This window comes from Indicator indicator, chromosome 7 (assembly GCF_027791375.1).
Source record: "Indicator indicator isolate 239-I01 chromosome 7, UM_Iind_1.1, whole genome shotgun sequence".
Taxonomy (NCBI): domain Eukaryota; kingdom Metazoa; phylum Chordata; class Aves; order Piciformes; family Indicatoridae; genus Indicator; species Indicator indicator.
Window position 1 is genome coordinate 36,730,950 of NC_072016.1, and position 26,283 is coordinate 36,757,232.

Below are 26,283 nucleotides of genomic sequence, written 5' to 3' on the forward strand. Positions count from 1 at the left end.
GAGGCTGTCCCCATGCCTGGCCAGCCCTTGGGGTGCACATTCCCAGCTAACAGGACTCTTCTGGCTGTGGCAGTGTTGAAGGGGACAGTGGTGTCACACAGCAGCAGGTGGCAGCATTGGCCACTCGGCCTGTGGTGTGGCCACTCATAGTGTGGCAGCACCATATATTGCTGTTGTTGTTATTATTATTACCACCAGGAGTGATCCAGGGCTCCTACCAAGCAGAGACCCCATCAGCTTACCCCAACTAACACCAACCAGCTTTTATTTCAGCAGAGACCCCAAACCCAGCACTGCTTCGGAAGGCTTGATGGGACATTTAGATTTAGATCCCACCATAATCTCAACATCTTTCTTTCTACCAGGTCACAACTACCACTGGAAGGGACGAGTTAGGTTAAAAAAAAAACACAACTACCTTTACAAGATGCAACTTCAAGTCAAGAGGCACAGCTGCCTACCCCATCAGCTTGGGAAACTTGGCCAACAATGGCATGGGCAAGGATGAGAGCAGCAGGGCCAGCAGCCCCATGCAGTCCCCTGTCCCTGAGCACTCAACTGTGCATGCAGAGCTCCTGTCCCTGAGCACTCACAGTGCATGGAGAGCCTCTGCAATCAGTCCCTGTCGCTGAGCACACACTGTGCACCCAAGAGCCTCTGTCCCTAAGCACTCACCATGCACCGAGAGCCTCTGCATGCAGAGCCCTTGCTCCTGAGCACTCACTGTACGTGCAGAGCCTCTGTATGCAGAGCCCCTGTCCCTGAGCACTCACTGTGCGTGCAGAGAATCTGCATGCAGTCCCTGTCCCTGGGCACTCCCTGTGCATGCAGAGCCCCTGTCCCTGAGCACTCACTGTGCATGCAGAGCATCTGCATGCAGTCCCTGTCCCTGAGCACTCACTGTGCATGCAGAGCCCCTGTCCCTGAGCACCCACTGTGCATGCAGAGCCCCTGTCCCTGAGCACCCACTGTGCATGCAGAGCCTCTGCATGAAGAGCCCGTGTCCCTGAGAACTCACTGTGCATGCAGAGCCCCTGTTCCTGAGCACTCACTCTGCATGCAGAGTCCCTGTCCCTGCGCACTCATACCCCTGCCCCTGAGCACTCACTGTGCATGCAGAGTCCTGTCCCTGAGCACTCACTGTGCATGCAGAGTCCCTGTCCCTGAGCACTCACTGTGCATGCAGCGCCCCTGTCCCTGAGCACTCACTGTGCATGCAGCGCCCCTGTCCCTGAGCGCTCACTGTGCATGCAGCGCCCCTGTCCCTGAGCGCTCACTGTGCATGCAGCGCCCCTGTCCCTGAGCGCTCGCTGTGCATGCAGAGCCTGTGTCCCTGAGAACTCACTGTGCACCCAGAGCCCCTGTTCCTGAGCACTCACTCTGCATGCAGAGTCCCTGTCCCTGCGCACTCATACCCCTGCCCCTGAGAACTCACTGTGCATGCAGAGCCCCTGTCCCTGAGCACTCACTGTGCATGCAGAGCCCCTGTCCCTGAGAACTCCCTGTGCACCCAGAGCCCCTGTCCCTGAGAACTCCCTGTGCACCCAGAGCCCCTGTCCCTGAGCACTCACTGTGCATGCAGAGCCCCTGTCCCTGAGCACTCACTGTGCATGCAGAGCCCCTGTCCCTGAGCACTCACTGTGCATGCAGAGCCCCTGTCCCTGAGAACTCACTGTCACCCAGAGCCCGTTCCTGAGAACTCCCTGTGCACCCAGAGCCCCTGTCCCTGAGCACTCACTGTGCATGCAGAGCCCCTGTCCCTGAGCACTCCCTGTGCACCCAGAGCCCCTGTCCCTGAGAACTCCCTGTGCACCCAGAGCCCCTGTCCCTGAGAACTCCCTGTGCACCCAGAGCCCCTGTCCCTGAGCACTCACTGTGCATGCAGAGGCCGTCGGTGCAGTTCTTGGAGTCGAGCAGGAGGCCGCTGCAGTCCTTGCCGCCGTTGCGGGGGGCGGGGGCGGCGCACTCCCTGCTCCTCCAGTGTGTGCACTCCGTGCTGCAGGCTGACCACTTGCTCCACTCCGTCCAGGCTCCGTCCACTGCAGCCCAACAAGAAGAGGCACATTAGGACAACCCAGGGGCTGTTCCCTCTGGGGTTCGCTCCCCAGAGCTTCTCTTAAGTGCTTCCAGAAGAGCTTTGGGGAGCCCTGTCCCAAGCACTCTGCAGCTATCTCAAGAGCATGGGCAACAGGTTGAGAGAGGCAATTCTGACCCTCTGTTCTGCTCTGGTGAGACCTCATCTGGAGTACTGTGTCCAGCTTTGAGGCTCCCAGCACAAGACAGGCATGGACCTGCTGGAACAGGTGCAGAGGAGGGCCACAAAGATGATCAGAGGGCTGCAGCACCTCTCCCATGAAGACAGACTGGGAGAGTTGGGGCTGTTCAGCTTGGAGAAGAGAAGGCTCCAGGGAGACCTTAGAGCTACATTTCAATAGCAGAAGGGGACCTACAGGAAGGGTGGGGAGGGACTCTTTAGAAGGGCTTGCAATGACAGGATGAGGGGCACTGGTTTGAAACTGGAGCAGGGTAGATTTAGATTGGACATTAGGAGGAAGCTCTTTACAATGAGAGTGGTGAAATAATGGAACAGGTTGCCCAGGGATGTGGCTGAGGTCCCAGGAGACATTCAAGATGAGACTTGATGTGGCCCTGGGCAGCATGATCTAGCTGGAGGGGTCCCTGCTGATTACAGAAAGGTTGGACAAGATGACCTTTGAGGTTGCCTTCTAACAAAATGCAATCTGTGAATCTCCAGCTCTTTCAGGCAATGGCAGACTTAAAGATGCTTCCAACTGGTTCCCTGAGCCTCCATTTCCTTGGTGAGCACCAAGAGCACAGCAGGACCGTGCAGCCTTTGGGATGGGCAGCATGGAATTGTTTTGGGTGGAAAAGACTTTTAAGATCATAGAGTCCAACTCTCAACCCAGCACTGCCAAGTCCACCACTAAACCACGTCCCTCAGCACCACATCTGCAGGGCTTTTAAATCCCTCCACAGAGAAGAGACCAACTCCCACCTGACTCCAACCTCCTTTCAGGGATGCGTAAAGAGCAATGAAGTCTTTCCTCAGCCTCCTCTTCTCCAGGCTAAACAAGCCCAGCTCCCTCAGCTGCTCCTCCCCAGACCTTTTGCCAGCTTGGTTGCCCCTCTCTGGACACGCTCCAGCACGGGGCAAGGTTTCTAAGCTGATCTTACCTGGGCAGAGGGTGGTGCAGGGGATTTTCTGGAAGGGTTGCCCGTCGCAGAAGGAGCCACCGTTGAGCGGCGCAGGGTTGGTGCAGGTCCGGGTGCGCTTCTGCCAGCCCCGGCCGCAGCGGTTGTTGCAAGGAGACCACTCAGACCAGGTGGACCAGCCACCATTCACTGCAAGAGGAGATGGACAGTGTTTACAACTCAGTGGAGCTCATTGCTGCAGGCACTGGAGCTAAGCCTAGGGTTCAGCAGGTCCTCACGTCTCCTGTGACACCCTGGAACAGCTCACTCCCAGGGAAAGCCAATTGTGAGACTCCTTCTTGAGTCATGTACCCCACACAGAAGATGATAGAATCATAGAATTGTCAGGGTTGGAAGGGACCTCAAGGATCATCGAATTCCAATCCTCCCTACAGGGGACACCTCACACTAGAGCAGGTTGCTCACAGCCACATCCAGCGTGGCTGCAAAAAACTCCAGGGATGGAGCTTCTACCACCTTCCTGGGCAACCTGTTCCAGTGTCTCACCACCCTCATGGTAAAAAACTTCTTCCCAACATCCAACCTGAATCTACCCATTTCTGTTTTTTTCCCCATTCCCCCCAATCCTATCATTCCCTGACACCCTAAAAAGTCCCTCTCCAGCTTTCTTGTAGCCCCCTTCAGATACTGGAAGGCCACAAGGTCTCCTCAGAGCCTTCTCTTCTGCAGATTGAACAGCCCCAACTCTCTCAGTCTGTCCTCGCAGGAGAGGAGCTCCAGGCTTCTGATCATTCTCATGGCCCTTCTCTGGACACCTTCCAGCACCTCCAGATCTTTCCTGTAATAGGTGGTCCAGAACTGGATGCAGTACTCCATATGGGGTCTCCCCAGAGTGGAGTAGAAGGGCAGAATCACCTCCCTCACCCTGCTGGCCACACTTCTCTTGCTGCAGCCCAGGCCCTGGTTGGCTTTTTGGGCTGCAAGTGCTCACTGCTGGCTCATGGTGAGCTTCTCATCTACCAGCACCCCCAAGTCTTTTTCTTCAGGCTTGCTCTCAAGCCAGTCCCAGCCCAGCCTATATCAGTGCTTGGGATTGCCCTGACCCAGATGCAGGACCTTGCATTTGGTCTTGATGCTCAGCTCTGCTTTGGTCCTTTTTCCACTTTGCAAATTTTTTTTTTTTTTTTCACCTGGACACAGCAGATCTTTGTTTTCACAGCAAAGTTCAGCCAAATGCAACTTTTCAGCTGCTTTGAGAGTCAAAGCAATTTGGGTGGGTCCAACCTCCTTCCATCTTCATACCCAACCAAGAAGGCTTGGAGAATTCTCCACTTAACGGTGGGGTGGAAGGAATGGCCTTGAGCTGCGACTGGGTAGGTTTAGACTGGACATTAGGAAGAATTTTTTCCATAAAAAAGAGTGATCAGGCATTGGAATGTGCTGCCCAGGGAGATCGTGGAGTCATCAGCCCTGGATGTGTTTAAAGGTGGTTTGGATGTGATGCTTGGGGACATGGTTTAGGGGGGAACCTTGTAGAGCAGGGTGTCTTGGTTGGACTTGGGGTCTTTTCTGTTATTCTGTGTTTCTATTAGCTTGTGCAAGCTGGTAGAACTTCCTCTTTTGCAGACCTTGGCTATTACCCACTTTAATGCTGGTGGTGGAACTCACTCCTACCACTCCCAGAAAGTGCCTTGCAGATGTGGCCACCAGCAAAGTTCCCATCTCCAAGAGCAAGGGCCCATACCGTAGACAATGACAGCAGCTGTGGTGCTGCGGCGCTTGGCCACGATGTTCTTGGCCATGCAGGTGTAGTTGGCAGTGTCCAGGAGGCGAGCCTGCTTGATGATGAGGTTGTGATCAATGGTGATCAGGAAGTTGCTGTCCTGGGTGGGATCGATGACATCTTCATTCCTCAGCCACTCCACCTGGCAAAGCAAAGGAAGCGATGGGTAAGGATGGGGATCAAGCTGAATCAGGACCCAACACTCAGCCAGGAAAAAGCTTGTCAGAGGTTTCAGTGGAAATGCCCATCCCACCTGTTCCCCACCAGGAGGGGTCTCCATGGGCTCCAAAGCTGAGCTAGGATTCCCCAGTTCAAGAGGGACAGAGATCTACTGGAGAGAGTCCAAGGGAGGGCTACCAGGGTGAAGAACGGACTGAAGCACTGCCTTGTGAGGAGAGGATGAGAGCCCTGAGGCTATTTAGACCGGAGAGGAGAAGACTGAGAGGAGATTTAATTAAGATTTAAAAATATCTGAGGGCTGGGTGGCAAGAGAGAGGGGCCAGGCTCTGCTCAGTTGCAGCCTGGGATAGGACAAGGGGCAATGGATTGAAACTCCAGCACAGGAGGTTCCACCTCAACATGAGGAGGAACTTCTGCACTGGGAGGCTCACAGAGCACTGGAACAGGCTGCCCAGAGAGGTTGTGGAGTCTCCTTCTCTAGAGACTTTCCAGACCCATCTGGATGCATTCCTGTGTGACCTGTGCTGGAGTTGATTATCTTTGGTTGGACTTGATTATCTTTGGAGGTCCCTTCCAACCCCTCATGTCCTGTGATCCTGTGACTCAACTGCTTCACTAGGTTGCTTGGGAAGGGCACGAGTCAATATTGTCACTGACCATGGCTGCAGGCACAAACAAGGAGAAACACCAGTTTAGAGGGGCTGAATTCACCACCCCTCAGACCAGCCTATCACCTGCCCCAAAGCCCTCCCCAACTTCATCACCAAGACCCCTGATGTCCTCAGCACCACGACCACTGACTGCCCAATGCTGCCTTGACTCTGTATCTCCTCAAAATCAGGGCCAAACCAGGGTACATCACTGCTGTTTTGGCCAAGGATGGGATGTCATGGTCACCAGCACCACACGGCTCTTGAGGGCTGACAGAGCTGTTGACAGGGAAAGCATCACAACTGTGCTAGAAACTTATCTGCACTGACTTGCCCAGCCCTTGGATCTTACTTCTGACTGCTCCCCTTGGGTGTCTCCTTGTTAGATCTTTCCTTTAATGAGTTAAAGGCAGACCAGAAAGCAGAGCAGAAGTGGGTTGAGCAGGTGCTGACGTTACACCTGTAGTTAGGTGTAAGAACAGCAAATCCACTGCCCCACATAAACACTTCTGCTGAGCAATGAAAGGTGACAGTCTCAGCGTGAGGCCATCTATCTGCAAGGACATGCCCCATCTCTCCCCAAGAGGGGAGTGGACAACCCCCCCAGGCACTTTGAGCTGCTCACCTCAGCTTGTGGCACCCCCTCGGGCGGGCGGCACTGCAGCAGGACCTCGTGCTCCAGTTGGACCTCTTTGCCCAGTGGCTCCTGGTCAAAGTTCTTCCGTAGGTCTGGGAGGGAAAGGAAAACCCCAGGGGTTACCAGAAACAGGACAGCCTGCAGACCTTTGGTGGGCAGAGGGCATCACCTTGGCACCAGGACCCCACAAACAGAGAAATCCCTCTGGCATAGCACAGCTAGAGCAAAACATGGAGAAGGACTTGGGGGTGCTAGAAGGGGAAAAGCTGGACATGTGCTGCCAGCCGAGAGCCAGCGGTGTCCTGGGCTGATCCCCAGCAGCGTGAGCAGCAGGGGGAGGGAGGGGATTCTGCCCTTCTGCTCTGCTGAGTGCTGGGTTCAGCTCTGGAGTCCTCAGCAGAGACATGGACCTGTTGGAGCAGGGCCAGAGGAGGCCACAGCAATGCTGGGAGGGCTGGAAGCCTTCTGCTGTGAGGCCAGGCTGAAACAGTTGGAGTTGTCCAGCCTAGAGAAGAGAAAGCTCCAGGAAGACCTTCTGGTGGCCTGTCAGTACTTGAAGGGGCCAAGCAGAAAGCTGGGGACAGACTTTTGAGCAGGGCCTTTTGACAGACAGACTTACTTTTGAAGAGGACAAGGGGAGATGGTTTAAACTAAAAGCAGAAAACTGAGACTGGAGAGAAGGAAGAAATGTTTGACACTGAGGTTGGTGAGACCCCGGCCTAGGTTGCCCATAGATAGAAGCCCCATCCCTGGCAGCATTCCAGGACAGGTTGTTTGGAGGTCTGAGCAAGCTGTCTAGTTGCAGATGTCCCTGCTGACTGCAGTGGGGGTTGGACTTGATGACCTTTAATGCTCTTCCCAGTCCAAAGCAGTCAATGATTCTGTGCCCTGGGAGGAAGGAGCTGAGGAAGCATTTTTCCAGGACGGATCTGGGACAGCCACGGGGTGCTCAAAGATGACTCCTTTCCTTTTCCACATGCTTGCAAGCTTATACTCCCTCCTGTCTTCTACTCTTGGGTCTAAACTCAGCTTAACTGCTGCTTCTTCAACCTTCCTGTTTCTTTCCTTCTCTGGACTCTGCACCAGGGCCCTTCTTTGTTAGAGAAGGGGGTGTGTGTGGGGGGAAAATGAGATTTGCTCAGCTCCCATGTTGGTGACAAAGCCAATCCCCAAATTTCAGGGCTACAGGGGCTTGTTGCTGGGCTCTGCCCCACTTGGTTCCTGTTGAGCCACGTCTCCAAACATGCTGGAAACCCAACCATCACACTCCAGTGCTGCAATGGGGAATGGCTGCTGCTGAAAAGCCAACCCAGCTCAGCACGGGGCTGGCCACTGCTTTAGAGAAGGAGGAGGAGCCCAGCAGATCCCACAAGGACATGGGGGACACAGCAGGATCCCACTCCAGAGCCTTGAAAGGAGCAAGAACATCACTAGATGGTGCTGCAGCCCTCTGCTACAGCCCCTAGCCCTCTGTAGCTGGGATTCCACTTGTGCAGAGCAACCAGCTCTCACTCCTCTCATCTGCTCACCACATAGAAACACCAAATCCTTGGCTGGGGCCAAACAGGCTCCATCAGCAGCCAGAGCTCTGTGCCTCAGAACATTTCCCCTGTTGAGCTGAAGTCCTTTGGCAGCCACCTCCACTTTGGACAATGTGCTGGGTTATGAGCCCTCCAACAACCAAAGCTGTTTACGAGTGGGGAAGCTGAGCAGTTCTCCTTCAACTTTGCCACCTCATTTGCTAGGAGAGCAAATTCAGCTGCGTAAGAGCCTGATTAACTCACCCTTAATGAGGCTGACACCCACAAACAGCAGCTTTGGACGAGTGACATATGACAGCAGGGAGTCTAGGGACGCAGAGTCGCTGATTCAGGCGAGGTGTGAGAGGTGCTCACTGTTGGGTTATTAACCATAATAAAGCACCAGAAAGAGCTGAGCACGCTGCTGGGCAATGCAGCATTAACCCAGGCAGTGCCACAGCATCTCACCCAGGCAGGTTGGGGTGCTTGGATGGGGCTCAGAGAAACCTAGTCTAGCAGAAGGAAGCCCTAGAGCCCATGGAATGGGGGTTGGAACTAGAGGATCTTTAAGGCCACTTCCAACCCAAACAATTCTACGTGTTGGGTCATGCAGTTTGGGTCACAACAATCCCATGCAATGCTCCAAGCGTGGGGCAGAGCGGCTGGAAAGTGCCCAGAAGAAGAGGACCAGGGGGTGGTGGTCAGCACCCAGTTGAAGATGAGCTAGCAGTGTGCTCAGGTGGCCAAGAAGGCCACCAGCATCCTGCTCTGGATCAGCAGTAGTGTGGCCAGCAGGAGTAGGGAAGCGATTGTGTCCTTGTACCTGGCACTGGTGAGGCTGCACCTTCAATATTTGGCTCAGTTTTCAGCCCCTCACTCCAAGAAGGACATTGAGGTGCTGGAACATGTCCAGAGAAGGACAAGGAAGCTGGGGAAGGGCCTGGAGAACAGGTTTGGCTAGGAATGGCTGAGGGAACTGGGGTTGTTTAGCTTGGAAAAAAGAAGGTAATGGGAGACCTTCTTGCTCTCTACAACTCCCTGAGAGGAGGCTGGAGTGAGGTGTTGGTCTCTTCTCCCTAGTACCAGGTGACAGAATGAGACCCAATGGCCTCAAGTCTTGCCAGGGGAGGTTTAGGTCAGATATTAGGAAAAATTTCCCCACTGCAAGAGTGGTCAGGGATTGGAAGAGGCTGCCCAGGGAGGCGTTGGTCACTGACCCTGGATGTGTTCAAGAAATGCATGGACATGACAGCTGGGGACGTGGTTTAAGGGCCACAGTGGTGCTAGGTCAAGAATTGGACTGTGTGATTTCCAAGGTCTTTTCCAACCAAAACAATTCTACAATTCTGTGATGCCTGTTCAGGTGCAGGCAGGGATGGGGAGCTAAGAGCAGGGTCATCCAGCAAGGATGGGTCATCTCCAACTGACTGCTTTCAGCATGGAGCCAACTTTTGGAGACAGACAACCCCACAGAGAAGCCTGAAGTCCCAGGAAGCTGGGAATGAAGAGCTTCAGCTGCTGTTTCACCTGTGTGACTGCCAGAAGCAGCACTCATCTGACTCAACACCACAGGTTTTCTACCCTGGGATCCAAGATCACAGAATCACAGAAACATTCAGGTTGGAATGAGCCTCAGGATCACCAAGTCCAACCCAGAACCCTACTCTGCAAGGCTCACCCCTAAACCATAGCCCCAAGCACCACATCCAAACCACCTTTCAACACATCCAGGGTTGGTGCCTCCACCACCTCCCTGGGCAGCACATTCCAATCCCTGACCACTCTTGCTGGGAAAAATCTTTCCCTACTGTCCAGTCTAAACCTACCCAGTCATAGCTTGAGACCATTCCTCTTGTTCTATCACTAATTACCTGTGAGAAGAGACCAGCACCAGCCTCTCCACGACCTCCTTTCAGGTAGTTGTAGGCAGCCATGAGGTCTCCCCTCAGCCTTCTCTTTTTCACACTAAGCAGCCTCAGCTCCTTCAGTCACTCTTCATCAGATTTATTCTCCAGGCCTTTCCCCAGCTTCCTTGCCCTCTGCACTGGCTCCAGCACCTCCACATCTCTCTTGTATCGAGGTGCCCAAAACTGTCCACAATACTCAAGGTGTGGCCTCACCAGAGCTGAGTACAAGGGGATAATCCCCTCCCTGCTCCTGCTGGACACAGCATTTCTGATCCCAGCCAGGATGCCTTTGGTTTTCTTGGCCACCTGGGCACACTGCTGGCTCCTATTCAGCTGCTTGTCCATTAGCACCCCCAGGTCCCTTTCTGCCAGACAGTTTTCCAGCCACACTGCCCCAAGCCTGTAATGTTGCTTGGAGTTGTTGTGGCCCAGTGCAGGACCTAGCACCTGGCCTTGTTGAATCTCATCCCATTAACGCTGGCCATGGATCCAATCTATCCAAGTCCCTCTGTAGAGCCTCCCTACCCTGGTGGAGATCAACACTCCCACCTAACTTGGTGTTACCTGCAAACTTACTGCTGACACACTCTATGTCTTCCCCAAGGTGATCAAGTGCTGGTGGACAGCAAGTTCTCTATGGAACAACAATGTGCTCTTGTAGCCAAGAAAGCCAATGGCATCCTGGGATGTATTAAGAAAGGTGTGTCCAGCAGGGCTAGGGAAGTTCTTCTCCCCCTCTACTCTGCCTTGGTGAGACCACAGCTGCAATCCTGTGTCCAGTTTGGGGCTCCCCAGTTCAAGAGAGACAGAGACCTGCTGGACAGAATGCAAGGGAGAGCCTTAGGGGACTTGAACATCTCCCCTGTGAAGAGAGACTGAGAGCCCTGGGGCTGTTTAGTCTGGAGAAGAGAAGGCTGAGAGGGGATCTGATCAATGTCTCTCAATAGCTGAGGGGTGGGGGTCAAGTGGAGGGGGCCAGGATCTTTTGGGTGGTGCACAGTGATAAGACAAGAATCAACAGGTTCAAACTTGAACATACAAGATTTCAGCTCAACATGAGGAGAAACTTCTTTACAGTGAGGGTGACAGAGCACTGGAACAGGCTGCCCAGGGGGGTTGTGGAGTCTCCTTCTCTGGAGACTTTCCAAACCTACCTGGATGCATTCCTGTGCAGAGTACTCTAAGTGATGCTGCTCTGGCAAGGGGGTTGGACCTGATGATGTCTTGAGGTCCCTTCCAACCTCTGATATACTGTGAGACTGTGACCGCTAAAGATGTTAACCAGAAGCGATCCCAACACCGAGCCCTGAGGAACACCACTGGTGAGCGGCCACCAGCGCACACCTCGGGCTCGGCAACCAATTTCTAAACCAAAGCATTTATCCCCTCTGGAGGCCCTAAAGTGGAGGAGAAGCTAGGAGGAGGATTCACTCCCACCAGACGAGCAGCCTGTGAGGCAGCAGTGCAGGAGGGCACAAGGAGCCCTGGGTACTTACAGGCTATGCGGACGTACGCCCGGCGGCTCTTGGTGGTGCCCGCGGAGCTCCAGGCCACGCACTGGCACCAGTAATCCTCCAAGCCAAAGAGCTCCTCCACCTGCTGCCGGGACACCTCGATCTGCACCTCCCGCACCAGCAGCCCTGCAAGAGGACACAGGGGATGGCGTCACCTTGGCAGGACCGAAAGGAGGGAGGGAGAGAAACTGAGGCAGCACCCCAAGAGGGCTGCTGGATGCACGCACGCAGCTTGAAGGGTGCAGGCGGTAGGCTGGAGGTTTGGTACCACTGGAAATGAACATGAGCCAGCAGTGTGCCCAGGTGGCCAAGAAGGCCAATGGCATCCTGGCCTGCATCAGAAATAGTGTGGCCAGCAGGAGCAGGGAAGTCATTCTGCCCTGTGCTCAGCTCTGGTTAGACCACACCATGAGTACTGTGTCCAGGTCTGGGCTCCTCAATTTAAGAAGGACATTGAGAGACTTGAACGTGTCCAGAGAAGGGCAATGAGGCTGGTGAGGGGTCTGGAGCACAGCCCTATGAGGAGAGGCTGAGGGAGCTGGGAGTGTTGAGCCTGGAGAAGAGGAGGCTCAGGGGAGACCTTATTGCTGTCTACAACTACCTGAAGGGAGGTTGCAGCCAGGTGGGGCTTGGACTCCTCTCCCAGGCAACCAGCCCCAGAACAAGAGGACACAGTCTCAAGCTGTGCCAGGGGAAGTTCAGGCTCGAGGTGTGGAGAAAGTTCTTCTCAGAAAGAGTAATTGGCCATTGGAATGTGCTGTCCAGGGAGGTGGGGGAGTCATCATCCCTGGAGGTGTTGAAAAAAAGCTTGGATGTGGCACTTGGAGCCATGGTTTAGTTGTCAGGAGGGTTTAGGTATTAGGTGATAGGTTGGACTTGATGATCTCTGAGGTCTTTTCCAACCTGGTTGATTCTGTGAAATCACAGAGACTGGTTCCTCTAGAAGGTGACTTGGAGCTGAAACCAGAACAATGGCTCATGGGGAAGATTCTTGTCTTTTCTTCCCCTGGTCCAGCTAGGGAGGACCAGGGCCTCTTGACTGCTTCAGAAGGCATCACCCTGCTACACCAGCCCCATGCCCTTTCATCAACATCACCATCGCTGCCTTAGACAGAGGTCTTTCCTACCCACCAGGTTTGAAGGATACTTTCAAGGCTTTGCTGCAAAGAGAAATCATCTCTGCCAGCTGCCATTTAAATACAAACATAAAAACCAGACAAATAAATGATCTTAAGGAAATCACCCAAAGAAGAGGGTGCTCCATGCCAATGACTATAGAAAGTGGGACAAAGCTCCATCAACCCCCCCAACACCCTCAAGAAATCTGGAGGACACCATGGCCAAGGCAGACGTGCAATGACTAAGGTGGCACAGCCATATTCAGGACACGGTCCCCTGGACCATAGGGATGCTGAGGTTCACGTGAATCACTGGGATGGAAGGATCATCAAGGATCAGCCAGTCCCAACCCCCCTGCCATGGGCAGGGACACCTCACACTCCAGCAGGTTGCTCACAGCCACATCCAGCCTGGCTGCAAAAACCTCCAGGGATGAGGCTTCTACCACCTCCCTGGGCAACCTGTGCCAGTGTCTCACCACCTTCATGGGGAAGAATTTCTTCCTAACATCTAATCTAAATCTCCCCTCCTCTAGCTTGGATCTGTTTCCCCTAGTCCTATCACTACCTAACACCCTCAAAAGTCCCTCCCCTGCTTTCTTGGAGCTCCCTTCAGATACTGGAAGGCCACAAGGTTTCCTCAGAGCCTTCTCTTCTCCAGACTGAACAGCCCCAACTCTCTCAGTCTGTCCTCATAGGAGAGGAGCTCCAGCCCTCTGCTCATCCTCATGGCCCTTCCCTGGACACATTCCAGCACCTCCAGATCCTTCTTGTAACAGGGGCTCCAGAACTGGACATGGTACTCCAGGTGGGGGTCTCACCAGAGTGGAGCAGAGGGAGAGAATCACCTCCCTCACTCTGCTGGCCGCACTGAAGCATCAACCCCTCACGTTGCAGCCATCACAGAGGGCAGAAGGATCTCAGGGCTTGTTTTTCCTGCTTCTCAGCAATCATTGCCCTTTTATTTTTGCAGCTTCTATTTATGAGAAAGCCTCTAGTTCCTGGCACCGGGGAGCCTTGTGCTCCACAGCTGCAATTTTGTTAGCTGGCCCCCGGCACCACGAGGAGCAAATCACAACCTCCCAGCCACCTTCCTGGGAAGAGCTGGCAAACAGGCACTGAGGAAACACATTTTTTTTTTTTTTTTGCCACTATTAAGAGGAGAAATTAAAAAAAATAACCCAAGATAAAAGGCATTTAGGGCAAGTACTTCTGGAGGAAAAAAATGGGTTTTTAGAAGGTCTTAGGATGGAGATAGCTCAAGTCATGGAATGCGTCGGGTTGGAAGGGACCCACAAAGGTCGTTTTGGCCAACATCCCTGCAGTCAGCAGGGACATCTCCAACTAGAGCAGCTTGCTGCTTAGGGCCACATCAAGTTTGACCTTGAATGGCTATAGGAATGAGGCCTCCACTACCTCCCTGGGCAACTTTTTCCAGTATTTCACTGCCCTCCCTGTGAAGAACTTCTTCCTTAATGTCCACCCTAGCTCTACCCTGCTCTAGTTTCAAACCATTACCCCTTGGCCTATCACTGGGCACAGTCCCTCCCTCAGCTTTCCTTTAGGTCCTCTTCAGACACTGAAATGCTGCTCCTTTCCCTGGAGCCTGCAGGCTAAACAGCCCCAACTCTGCCAGCCTGTCTTCATAGGAGAGATGCTCCAATCCTCTGATCATCTTCCTGGCCTCCTCTGGACCTGCTCCAGCAGCTCTATGCCCTGCTTGTGTTGAGGGCCCCAGAACAACACACAGTACTCAAGGTGAGGTCTCACCAGAAGCAGAGGGGCAGAATCACCTCTCCAACCTGCTGGCTAGGCTGCTTTTGATGCAGCCTAGGATGTGATTTGCCTTCTGGGCTGCAAGTGCACACTGCTGGCTCAATCATCTCACCTCTCTACAAAGCCCTGGTGGGGTGGGTTGAGCAGCCCTTTAAAGGTGAGGAGCATGCTGCTAATACCCTAACTCTTGTCATTCCTGAAAGCAAAGGCTACCTAAAACTGCAACCTGAGCTCCTGATTCACAAGAGAGACAATTTAAGAGGCTTGCAGGCACCCAAACACAGACAGCTCCTACAGACAGCCCCTCCTCAGCCAGCTGAATTCTCCTCTCTGACTTGGCCTATTTTTGCTTTCTTCCACATGAAATGCTTTGGATCAGAGGCAGGCAGAGCATTACCAAGCCCAGCTCATTCAAGACACGTCATCTTAAAAGTCTTTTCTTTTTTTTTTTTTTTTAAAGGTCCCTTTTTCCATGCTCTTAACCCAGGACACTTCAAAAGCCACCGACACCTTAACGGTGTTCACCCACGGCTCTCTGGCCAGCTCTTCTCCCATGCCCACCTCCCCTTCAGCAATGCAGATATTTTTTCAGCACATTAAACCATTCTGGTTCCAGCTCCTTGGCTGATTTTTTTTTTCTTTTTCTTTCCTCCTTCCTAGGGTAGATATGCCCACGCTGGTGGAGTTTTACATGCACAGCATCACCTCCACACGGAAGGTACTGTCGGTCTCTGCTCACTGATAGCAGCCACACCATCTTTGGGAAGCCTGAGTGAAGGAGGTGGGCTTTGTTTCCTCACCCAGATTGCAGGCTGGGGATTTGAGAGGGAGGTGCTGGCCCAAAGCCAATGAGTGTCCCCCACCCTGTCCTAAAAGGGTGGGGCAGACTTTCTGCTCCCCTTCTGCTAAGTTTTTCTCCAGCCTGTTTTGCTCAAGAGTTGTGTGAGGCAGAAACAGTCACCCAAGAGGTGGAGTGTGTGGTGGGACCAGAAATTTAGAGCTTTCCCCACACTGCACATGACTAAGCCATGAAACTCCCAGGTAGGGGTTAGTGGGGTGATCTGGAGAGGGAATGGATTGAAGCTTGAGGAGGGCAGCTTTAGACTGGACTGGGGGGAATGGAGCAAAACTAGAAGCAGCTGGATTCAGACTGGATGTTAGGAAGAAGTTCTTCACCATGGTTTAGTGTTGACCCTTCAGTGCTGGGTCAAGGCTTGGACTGGATGATCTTTGAGGTCTCCTCCAACTGAATGTATTCTGTGATTCCTTGAGATTGAGAATGGAGATTAGGAAGAAATTCTTTCCAGTGAGGCTGGTGAGACACTGGAACAGGTTGCCCAGGGAGGTTGTGGATGCTCCCTCCCTGCAGGTGTTCAAGACCAGGTTGGATGAGGCCTTGAGCACCCTGGGCTAGTGGGAGGTGTCCCTGCCCATGGCAGGGGGGTTGGAACCAGATGATCTTTAAGGTCCCTTCCAACCCAAACCATTCAATGAGTCCTGACAGCACTTAAACACATTAAGACAGGGGAAATTCATCCAGGGCTAGACCATGCTGCTAAGATATCACTACTGGACCAGAGAGTCCCTAACCACAGATTGCAGGAAGCTGGGAGCAGGGTCCATCACTCCATCCTTGTCCCAGTTCAATGCTCTTCCCTTAAGCATCCACCACTACCACAGGCAGAGCACACAACCCTTTGGCTTGACCCAGTGTGGCCACATGTTATAAATAAACTAACAACCCCTTGGCAAAGGATGTTCTGTCACTCAATGGCATTGACTTTGACCTAGAGCAGTGAAGGTTTCAAATCTGGCTTTCATGACAGCTAGGAGGTGGAGATGCAGCCCAAAAGAGAGAAGAAAAAAAAGAAGCAAGGGGACTGCCTGCCTGGACATTTTTGGCCATTCATAGAATCATAAAAGGCATTGGGTTGGAAGGGACCCTCGAAGGTCACCTTGTGCAACCCTCCCCCTTCTAGAGGATTTCTTCACAAAGAGCTTTCTGGAAAAAAAACACCCCAGGAACAGATGGAGCAGGTTTAGGAAAGGCTCAAGAAGCCACAGGGAAAAGAATCTTCTCTTTGCAGAGGAGGTTCAGAGACACACACACCCAAGAGAGGACCAACTCAAGGCTACCACTGGATGAAGAGCCAAGAAGATACTGGAGGAGGTCAAAATGGGACAAGAGGAGATTCTGTAGAAGTACTTGTGCTCCTCTGGGCTGACAAAGCCTCTCCTCTGAGTCCAGCCACCTTCAGGGGCCAACACTGAAGCAGTTCAAAAGGCTGCCTTGGCTTAAAGCCCTCCAGAGGTGAGGGATGCCACAGGCCGAGGGATTTGTAGGGAACAGACCTTACATGGGAAATGTGACAGTTTCCTCCTCTCCTGCTCAGGGCACAGGGACCAGGACTAGTGCAAAATAGGTGGGAGCTGAGCTAAAGCCTCCCAATTTCAGCCAATCTACTTGATTACATGATGTATCCAATCCCCACACCTTGGTCTCATGCCAAGACATTTCAAATCAGAGGGCAATCAACTCTGCAGAGCCCAATCCCATGGAAGATGACACCTCCTAAGATGCCTAACCCACTTTCTTGCCCCCGATTTCAGGCAGCCAGAGGCAGGGAAGAGCTCATCTGCCATTAAAAGGCATTTCAAATCCCACCTTCACATGTTCTCACTGCCCATTAAGCTCCTAATCCCTTTGTGAACCTGAGTGAGCTGCCAGCCTTCACCACCCGTTGTGGTGATGACTCCTCTGTGTTGATGAAGCATTTTGCAGGAAAGCATCTCCCTGTTTTAATCAGTTTTAAACCTGATGCCTTTCAAATCCCACTTAACAACCCCAAGCCTTGCCAAAAAGCAAGTGTGCAAGCACCCAGGCTGCTTTCCCTGAGCTTCTATGGGATATGGTGACCCTTACCATTATCAGGCCTCTAGCTATGGTGTGGAAACTAAGTTGGGGCAATCCTAGATATCAAACCAGGCTGGGGGATAATGAAATTGAGAGCAGCCCTGCAGAAAAGGACTTAGGGGTGCTGGTGGATGAGAAGCTGGACATGAGCCAACAGTGTGCACTTGCAGCCCAGAAGGCAAATGGCATCCTGGGCTGCATCAAAAGCAGCGTGGCCAGCAGATGGAGAGAGTTGATTCTGCCACTCTGCTTTGCTAAGACTTTACCTGGAGTATTGTGTCCAGCTCTGGGGCCTTCAACCAGGAAGGACATGGACCTGATGGAGTGGGTCCAGAGAAGGGCCATGAAAATGATCAGGAGGCTGCAACACCTCTGCTACAAGGACAGGCTGAGGGAGCTGGGATTGTTCAGCCTGGAGAAGAGGAAGGTTCAGGGAGACCTAATAGCAGCCTGCCAGCATCCAAAGGGGGCTACAAGAAGGCTGCAGAGGGACTGTTTCCAAAGGCCTGGAGTGACAGGATAAGGGGCAAAGGTTTGAAATCAGAGAAGAGTAGATTTAGATTGGATGTAGGAACAAGTTCTTTAGCATGAGGGTGGTGGAACACTGGAACAGGTTGCCCAGAGAGGGAGGCCCCCTCCCTGGAAACATTCAAGGTGAGGCTTGACAAGGCTCTGAGCAACCTGATCTAGCGGAGGATGTCCCTGCTGACTGCAAAGAGGTCCTGAGCAACCTGATCTGGTGGAAGATGCCCCTGCTGACTGCAGGGGGCTTGAACTAGATGACCTTTGGAGGTCCCTTCCATCCCTAACCACTCTATGATTCCACAAACCAAGCTGTGCACAGCCCAGGGAGGTGGCAAAAAACACAGGACAGAAGTGACCTCACGAGCCACGCGAAGAAACCGCATCCAAGAAACCTCTTGGTCCCCGCGGAGGAGAATCCCCTCTGGTGTGAGAGAAGGAGGGGGAGAAGAAGTTAGGGGAAGGCTGGCTGGGGTAGGTTTGCTCACCAGTGACCTCATCCAGGCTCTCCTTGGTGACGTGGTCGTTCTGGTTGACCCACTCGCCGTTGCACTTGAAGTAGATCTGGGTGGCGGGGTTGGCGCGGCAGACGAGCTCCACGGGCTTGTTCTTCACGATGTAGGCATCCTGCGGCTCCTGCAGGAAGTGAGGGAGGGTCTCCGCCGCCGCCGAGGGGAAGGAGTCGGGCAGCACCTCGCTGTACTCCAGCCCTGCCAAGCACACAGAGGGTCAGGAGGGGCCTTGCAGAGGAGCCTGAGGGGTGACCTCCTTCATTGTGATCAAGATGTGCGGGGCGAGCGCCCAGAGGATGGAGCCAGGCTCGGCTGGGTGATGCCCAATGACAGCACAAGGAGCACTGGTGGACGTTCAGGCAGAGGAAGTTGCATGGAAACAGAAGGGAATTTTTTTTTTTTTTTCCCTGTGAAGGTGACAGAACACTGGAACAGGCTGCTCAGGAGGGTTGTGGAGTCTCCCTCACTGGAGATAGTCGAAACCCAGCTGGATGAGCTCCTGTGTGATCTGCTCTAGGTGACCCTGCTCTGGCAGGGGGTTCACAGGATCACAGGATGTCAGGGGTTGGAAGGGACCCAAAGAGATTACCAAGTCCAACCCCTCTGCCAGAGCAGGACCATAGAATCTAGCACAGAATGCATCTAGACAGGCCTTGAAAGCCTTCAGAGAAGGAGACTCCACAACCTCCCTGGGCACCCTGTTCCAGTGCTCTGTGACCCTCACAGTAAAGAAGTTCCCCCTTGTGTTGAGGTGGCACGTCCTGTGCTGCAGCTTACATCCATTGCTCCTTGTCCTATCAGAGGGAGCAAGTGAGGAGAGCCTGTGACAGGATGACCTCTCGAGGTCCCATCCAGCCCCTGACATTCTGTGATTCTTTAGTCCCATCCCAGCATGGGCTCAACTCCTGCCCATTCCACTTCATCCCCTCCCTCTTTCTCTGCCCCACATATGGTAGTGTCACCCACAGCCCTTTTTGAAGATGCTCCAGCAAAAGAGGACTGGAGGCTACAAATAAGGAAAAAAAAAAGGGCAGATTAAATCAGAGGATCAGAGAATCATTTATGTTGGATGAAAACTTGAAGATCATCCAGGCCAACCATTAAGCCAGCACTGCCAGGTCCCTCAGCACCACATCTCCACAGCTTTGAAATCCCTCCAGGGATGGGGACTCCTGTATTGTGCTGGGCAGCCTGGCCAAGGGCTTCACAACCCTTTAGAGAAGACATTTTCCATCATATCCAACCTAAACCTCACCTGGAACAACTCAAGGCCATTTCCTCTTGTCTTATCTCTTGTTACCTGGGAGAAGAGACCCTCTCCTGGCTCCAATACCCTTTCAAGGAGTTGTAGAGAGCCGGAAGGTCTCAACCTCAGCTTCCATTCCTCCAGACTAAACACCCCCAGTTCCCTCAGCTGCTTCTCACCAGCCCTGCGTTCTCCAGACCCTTCACCAGCTTCACTGCCCTTCTCTGGACACACTCCTGCACCTCAATGTCCTTCTTGGAGTGAGGGACCCAAAACTGAACCCTGTAGTCAAGGTGTGGCTTCACCAGTGCTGTGTACAGGGCGATAAGCCCTGCTGTGGTCCTGCTGGCCACACTCTTGCTGATCCAGGCCCGGATGCTGTTGGCCTTCTTGGCTACCTGGGCACAAACTGAGTCATGTTCAGCTGGCTGTCCAGCAGCACCCCCAGGACTTTTTCAGCCAAAAAACCTCTGCTAGCTAGAGAGCTGCTGCAGGTTGCATCCCTGTTTCCACTTGCATACCAGCAACCCCCTATCCATACCCCAAATCCCTGGCTGACCCCAAACCTGTGTGATCTCGCTCAAGGAGACCATGAGATAAAAAAAGCTAAACAGACCCAAGTCCAGGAATGGTGATGAGGACACAGAGAGCCACAAAACACCCCCAGCCCCCTCTAATGGAGCTATGTTTGGTATCTCACCCCCCTGCCACCTGTCCAGCACAAGTGAGCAATTGCTTCCAGCCCAGTCTGCTCCAAACAACATCACCTCGAAGTGCAATCAGGATTCACACCTCAGGACTCAGGGCTGTTTAGTCTGGAGAGGAGAAGACTGAGAGGGGATCTAATAAATGTCTATAAATATCTGAGGGGGTGAGTGTCAAGAGGGAGGGGCCAGGCTCTGCTCAGTTACACCCTGGGATAGGACAAGGGGCAGTGGATAGAAACTCCAGCACAGGAGGTTCCACCTCAACATGAGGAGGAACTTCTGCACTGGGAGGCTCACAGAGCACTGGAACAGGCTGCCCAGAGAGGTTGTGGAGTCTCCTTCTCTGGAGACTTTCCAGACCCATCTGGATGTGTTCCTGTGTGAGCTATGCTAGATTGTATGGTCCTGCTCTGGCAGGGGGTTGGACTCAATGATCTCTGGAGGTCCCTGCCAACCCCTCACATCCTGTGATCCTGTGACTGTCCCACCCTAGAAACCCAAGTGGTCAGTGCCCTGGTGATCCAAGACATCCAAACAGAGCCCTTGTTTGCTGTCAAACAACAATCTAAATGCAAAAATAACCAAAAGAGGAGGTCAGCCCAAACCAAGAAAAGCCTTGGAGAGGGACAAGCAACTCAGCCTTCACCCAGTGGCATAATGCCTGAGGAGCAGGAGCCTCGTGGTGCCTCATGCCCAGCATTGAAAGGCTGAGAGCTGTGTCTGTTTAGCTTGGAGAAGAGGAGGCTGAGGGGATAATACTTACAAATATTTAAGGGGTGGGTGTCACAAAGATGGGGCCAGACTCTTCTTAGTGGTCCCCAGAGACAGGACAAGAGGTAATGGGAATAGACCTGAACATAGGAAGTTCCATCTAAACATGAGGAGGACCTTCTTTACACTGAGGGTGGCAGAGCCCTGGAACAGGCTGCCCACAGAGGTGGTGGAGTTTCCATCTCTGAAGGCTTTCAAGACCCACTTGGATGTGTTCCTATGTGATCTGCCCTAGGTGATTCTGCTCTGGCAGGGCAGTAGGCTTTCAGAGGTCCCTTCCAACCCCTACCCTTCTATGATGCTGTGACCAACACTGAGCAACAACTGCAGCACCCAGCAAGGGAAACCTGTTCCCAGCCACCTCACCCATGAAGATCAAACCCAAGTTCTGCAGGTCTGATAGAACACACAGAGGCAGTGGGATGCTGCTGCTTAACCTGTTGTTCCTGGGCATGCCACTGGCAAGTCAAGTCACATCACGAGGCTTTTCTCTACACCTAAGAGAGTTATGAGCTTTCCCTCCTCCTCTCTTCCCCCAGCAAGAAGCTGTGATTCTCAACTCCAGGCACTGCAGCCTGCAGGAAAACAGTAAATATCTTCCAGCCCTATGATAACATCTCCACAGAGCTGGCAAAGAAGAAAGGAGCCCACTCCCTTCATCACCCTTGGTGAGGAGCTGAGCACACCGAGGTGGGAAAAGGAGCAGAAGAAGACAAACAAAAATTACACAAAAAAATTCAGATGCATCAAGAAAAAAAACCCAACCAAAACACCACCACCACTAAAAAAAAAAAAAAAAAAAACCAACAAAAATCCAGGATGACCAAGCTACTTCCAGAGCAAAAATATCAGTGAAGGGAAAGGAAAAAAAAAAAAAAAAAAAACACAAAACAAACCAAACCACACACACATGAGGTCAGTCGTTTAAAATCCATTTAGGAAAATTGACTTTCCATTTCCATTTAACACAGGACTAAGGGAGAGCAGCAGGACATTTGTCATAATCCATTAACTGCTCTTTTGGAAACAATGAATTAAACTCCAGGCTAATTTCTCTCTCTCTCTCTGGCTGGTTCTTCCCTACCTCTCCACAGCCAGGTTGTTTCCACCACTGTCTCTGGTTTGCAGAGTTGTAATTTTGCCCCAGCAAGAGAGGAAGGTGCAAGCCCCTTGCCATGGGTTGTCCCACACCTCTCCCTGTGCCTCCATCAGGACACTGGTCTTGCTCCCCTCTCCTGCTGAGCAGCTTCTCACCTGCAGGGCTTTTTGTTTTAGGTGTTCAAGAAGCGTCTAGGTGTGGGCACTTCAGGATATAGTTTGGTGGCTGCACCAAAAGAACCATGGCCAGCAGAGCCAGAGAGGTGATTCTGCCACTTTGCTCACCTGGAGTATTGAGACCAGCTCTGGTGCCCTCAACACAGGAAGGACATGGACCTGATGGAGAGGGTCCAGAGGAGGGCCACAAAGATGATCAGGGGGCTGGAGCACCCCTCCTATGGGCTGAGGGAGCTGGGGGTGTTCAGGCTGGGCAAGGGAAAGCTCTGGGGAGACCACAGAGCAGCCTTCCAGTACCTGAAGGAAGCTTACAAGAAGGCTGCAGAGGGCTTGTTTATAAGGGCCTGGAGTGACAAGACAAGGGGCAGTGGCTTCAAGCTACAGAGGAGCAGATTTAGCTTGCATATTAGGAACAAGTTCTGCACCATGAGGGTGGTGGAACACTGGAACAGGTTGCCCAGAGAGAGTTAATTGAGGCCTCATCCCTGTAGATATTCAAGGTGAGGCACAGCAAGGTCCTGAGCAACCTGATCTGGTGGAAGATGTCCCTGCTGACTGCAGGGGGCCTGGACTACATGATCCCTTCCAACCCAAACCCTTCTATGATTCTACAATCTTCAAGTTGTTTTCCAGCCTTAATGACTCTATGATTCTTCTTTGTTGCTTTTAATTTTCTGTTCAATTTTGCATCCACTGAGTTGTTGTTTTGTTGATTTTTTTTTTTTAATGCCACAAATCTACATTCCCTGGCACAGGGAGCTGGCAGGAGACAATCCAACTGGCAGCAGAAGCAGCCAAAGAAGCTTCACTCATGGGCTCATGTGAAACCTACTCTGAAATCACAGATTCCCAACGTGGTTGGGATTTGTGGGGTTGGAAAAGATCTCTGGTGATCACCCAGTCAAACCCTCCTGCTAAAGCAGGGTCACCCACAGCAGCTTGCCCAGGATCACAACAGCCAGGCAGGTTTGGAATCTCTCTGGAGAAGGAGACTCCACAACCTCTCCGTGCAGCCTGCTCCAGGGCTCCAGCACCCTAACACCAAAGAAATTCCTCCTCCTGTTCAGATGGAGCCTCCTGTGTCCCAGTTTGTGCCCCCTGCCCCTTGTCCTGTCACTGGACACCACTGAAAAGAGTCTGGCCCCATCCTCTTGCCCCCCACCCTTGAGCTATTGATCAGCTTTGATCAGGCTGCTCTTCTCCAGGCTCAACAGCCCCAGGGCTGAGAGCCTTTCCTTCTCACAGAGATGCTCCAGGCTCCTCAGCATCATTGTACCCTCTGCTGGACTCTCTCCAGTAGTTCCCTGTCTGTCTTGAACTGGAGAGCCCAGAAGTGGAGCCAGCACTGCAGATGTGATCTCAGTGGGGCAGAGCAGAGGGCTCTCCACATCCCTGCAGCACACAGCCAGTGAAGTCAGACTCAGCTCAGAGATCAGGAAAGGAAGCATCAGCCAAAATGCTCTAAACACCACTGGTGGGATGCCCAGAAGGCTCTCTTGTCACCCATCCCCTGGGCAGGGCTGGCTCCCAGGCTCTGGTGTGACTGTGAGGGCAGGTGGGTTTAGGAAGCAGGTTTGCTATCAGGAATGTAAACACTTGAAGCACCTCAGCCTCTCAAGGATGCTTGGCAGAGCAGAGAGCCCCTGCCTGGGGCCAGCACCAACCTCCCTCAGGCACTGCCAAGGGCAGTGCTAGAGATGACAACTCCCTCCAAGAGATGCTGTCCTTGGCCACAGCATGGCCCTGAAGCTCCTCATTAAGTTTTCCTTCTCTCTGTGTGCCAGCTGCTTTCTTAGTTCTTTTCTTTCTTCCTATTTTATTTGCTTTCTCCCCAAGCCAGGACTCCCCAGGGAGTCCTTCAGCCTTCCCAGCATCATAAGGGTGGTCCACAAAGACCCAAAGATCCTGAAGAAGCCAAGCTTCAGAAGGACCTTCCCTTATGGGGGTGGAAGGGGGAGCTATCAAAGCACACATGTTCTCTGATCCAAAACCACAACCAAGAATAAGTCCCTCTCCAACAGCCAACACCAAAGACACATTTTCTACCACCTCACCATCACTTTGGTGATGCTAAACAAGACTTTAGGTCATCCAAGAAGATCTGGAAGCAGAGAGAGGATGAGTCATGGCCCGACAGGGATGAAAAATCACAGATCTGTGACTCACCCATGATCATCTGCAGCAGGGTGGGTGACACTCTGGGCTGTGGTGGGAGTCACCTCAGCCCCTAAGCACAGGGTTTGGGGCTCAAACACCACCAACAGTACCAAAAAATCTACCACCACCCCCTACCAATGGGCCCCAGCCAGCTCTTCACCCCCCAGATGAGGTCTGCTCAAATTCCTGCTGGGGAGGGGGTGTTTCAAGCTCAAGGTCTCAGGTTTCTTCTCCAAGGAGGGGCACAGTGACTTTGGGGACAAGGTTGGTAGAAGAGAACAATCTCCTTTGGCCAGACACTACAAGAACCTGCCCACTTGAAACTTGGAACCCCAAAAGTCTGAACCTTCAAAGCCAGGAGCACCCCAAGCTACTGGGAAAGTTAAAATGCTGCAACAGCTGAGATCTTTTATTTCTGGCCAAGACAGATCTGAAGCCAAAACTAGCAGCTCTAGCAGGAGACAGGGAAAGAAGATGATCAGCCCCTTCCAATCCCAAACACTCTATGATTCTAAGATCAACTCCAACTGTTAACCCAGCACTGTCAAGTCCACCACTGAGCCATGTCCCTCAGCACCACATCTACACGGCTTTTAAATCCCTCCAGGGATGGTAATTTTACCACTGCCCTGGCCAGCAAGGTCCTTCCCCCATGGGACTGGGGGAAAAACAGCTCCAACACAGTCAAGGACAAGGTGCTGTTGGTGTCAGGATTAAACAAGCAGAAGATGGAGAGGCTGGGGAAAAAAGTTTGCTGTGCTCCAGCATAATAAAAGCATCACTAAATGGGCCCTGTAAAAGTAGAAGAAGCTATCTTCTGCTAGGACAACCTTCCTCTGCAAGAGCCTTCCATAATATTGATTATTATATTATGCTTGCATGATTCCAGTACCTGAAGGGATCCTACAGGAAGGCTGGAGAGGGACTTTTCATAAGGGTGTCCAGCAATAGGACAAAGGGGAATGGTTTGAAGCTGAGGGAGAGGAGGTTTAGACTGGATCTTAGGAAGAAGTTCTTCGGTACAAGGGTGGTGAGAGACTGGAACAGGTTACCCAGGGAGGCTGTGGCTGCCTCCTCCCTGGGGGTGTTCAAGGCCAGGTTGGATGAGGCCTTAAACAGCTGAATGTAGCTGAGAGGGGTCCCTGCACATGGCAGGGGGGTTGGGGCAGATGACCTCTGAGATCCCTTCCAACCTGAGCCATTCTCTGATTCCATGATTCTATAGCTGTAAGAAACCTTGCAAGAAGTAGGTCTTTGGCTTCTCCAGCCTGGGCAGCACACCTCAGGTTGGAACTTAGCAGTAGTGGTGGGACTGTAAGCTCTAGGAGAGCAGTTGGACTCGATCTCAAAGGTCTCTTCCAACCTCAATGTAAGCACTGGGACATTCAGACAGCTTTAACACCAGTGAAGACTTGATCAGCTGAAGGGTTCACATAGGTGGCTTGCAAGGTTCTGGCCACGAGCATCACCCTTTGGAACAGATGCTTTGACCTTCACATGCATGGAAGCCACCTCTGCTTTGCCCAGCACTGCTCTGATCCCACCTGAGACATCTGTTTGGCCTGTTGCCAGCAGGAGCAGAGAGGTTTCTGCATGTGGAGGCAGGGCAGGAGCCCTGTGCAGCCAGGGTTTCCAGTGCCTCGAGCAGAGGAGCAATAAAACTCCCGGCAGCCACAAGCTAATAAATATTTGAGAGCACGTTGGGCTGGCTGCAATCATCATCTCCCTGGCAGGCATCTACAGGGGGTTCCCATCTGCTGGCTTCCCTCATTCCCACTGGAGGTGGCTGCCTGCTTCCCAGCTCCCTTTTGGGATTTTTTTTTTTTTTCTTTTTTAAAGTCCCAGGCTGTCAACATCCCACAGGATTACATCACTTGGGGCACAGGGTTGGGTGTGATAGGCTATGAGATGGATTTGAGG

The 26,283-nt window shown here is 52.7% G+C and overlaps 1 protein-coding gene across 1 annotated transcript in view; it reads right to left on the reverse strand.

Moving 5' to 3' along the window:
• UNC5B (unc-5 netrin receptor B) overlaps positions 1 to 18,421 on the reverse strand; it is a gene marked incomplete at its 5' end in the record, with an annotated part of 28,578 nt that extends 10,157 nt beyond the window's left edge. The window contains 6 exons of the mRNA XM_054382731.1: positions 1,875 to 2,039; positions 3,196 to 3,363; positions 4,919 to 5,099; positions 6,413 to 6,516; positions 11,348 to 11,491; positions 18,184 to 18,421. Of these exons, the coding sequence (XP_054238706.1) occupies positions 1,875 to 2,039; positions 3,196 to 3,363; positions 4,919 to 5,099; positions 6,413 to 6,516; positions 11,348 to 11,491; positions 18,184 to 18,421 (1,000 nt within the window). The remainder of the gene's footprint in view (positions 1 to 1,874; positions 2,040 to 3,195; positions 3,364 to 4,918; positions 5,100 to 6,412; positions 6,517 to 11,347; positions 11,492 to 18,183) is intronic.
• Positions 18,422 to 26,283: the final 7,862 nt, after the last annotated feature.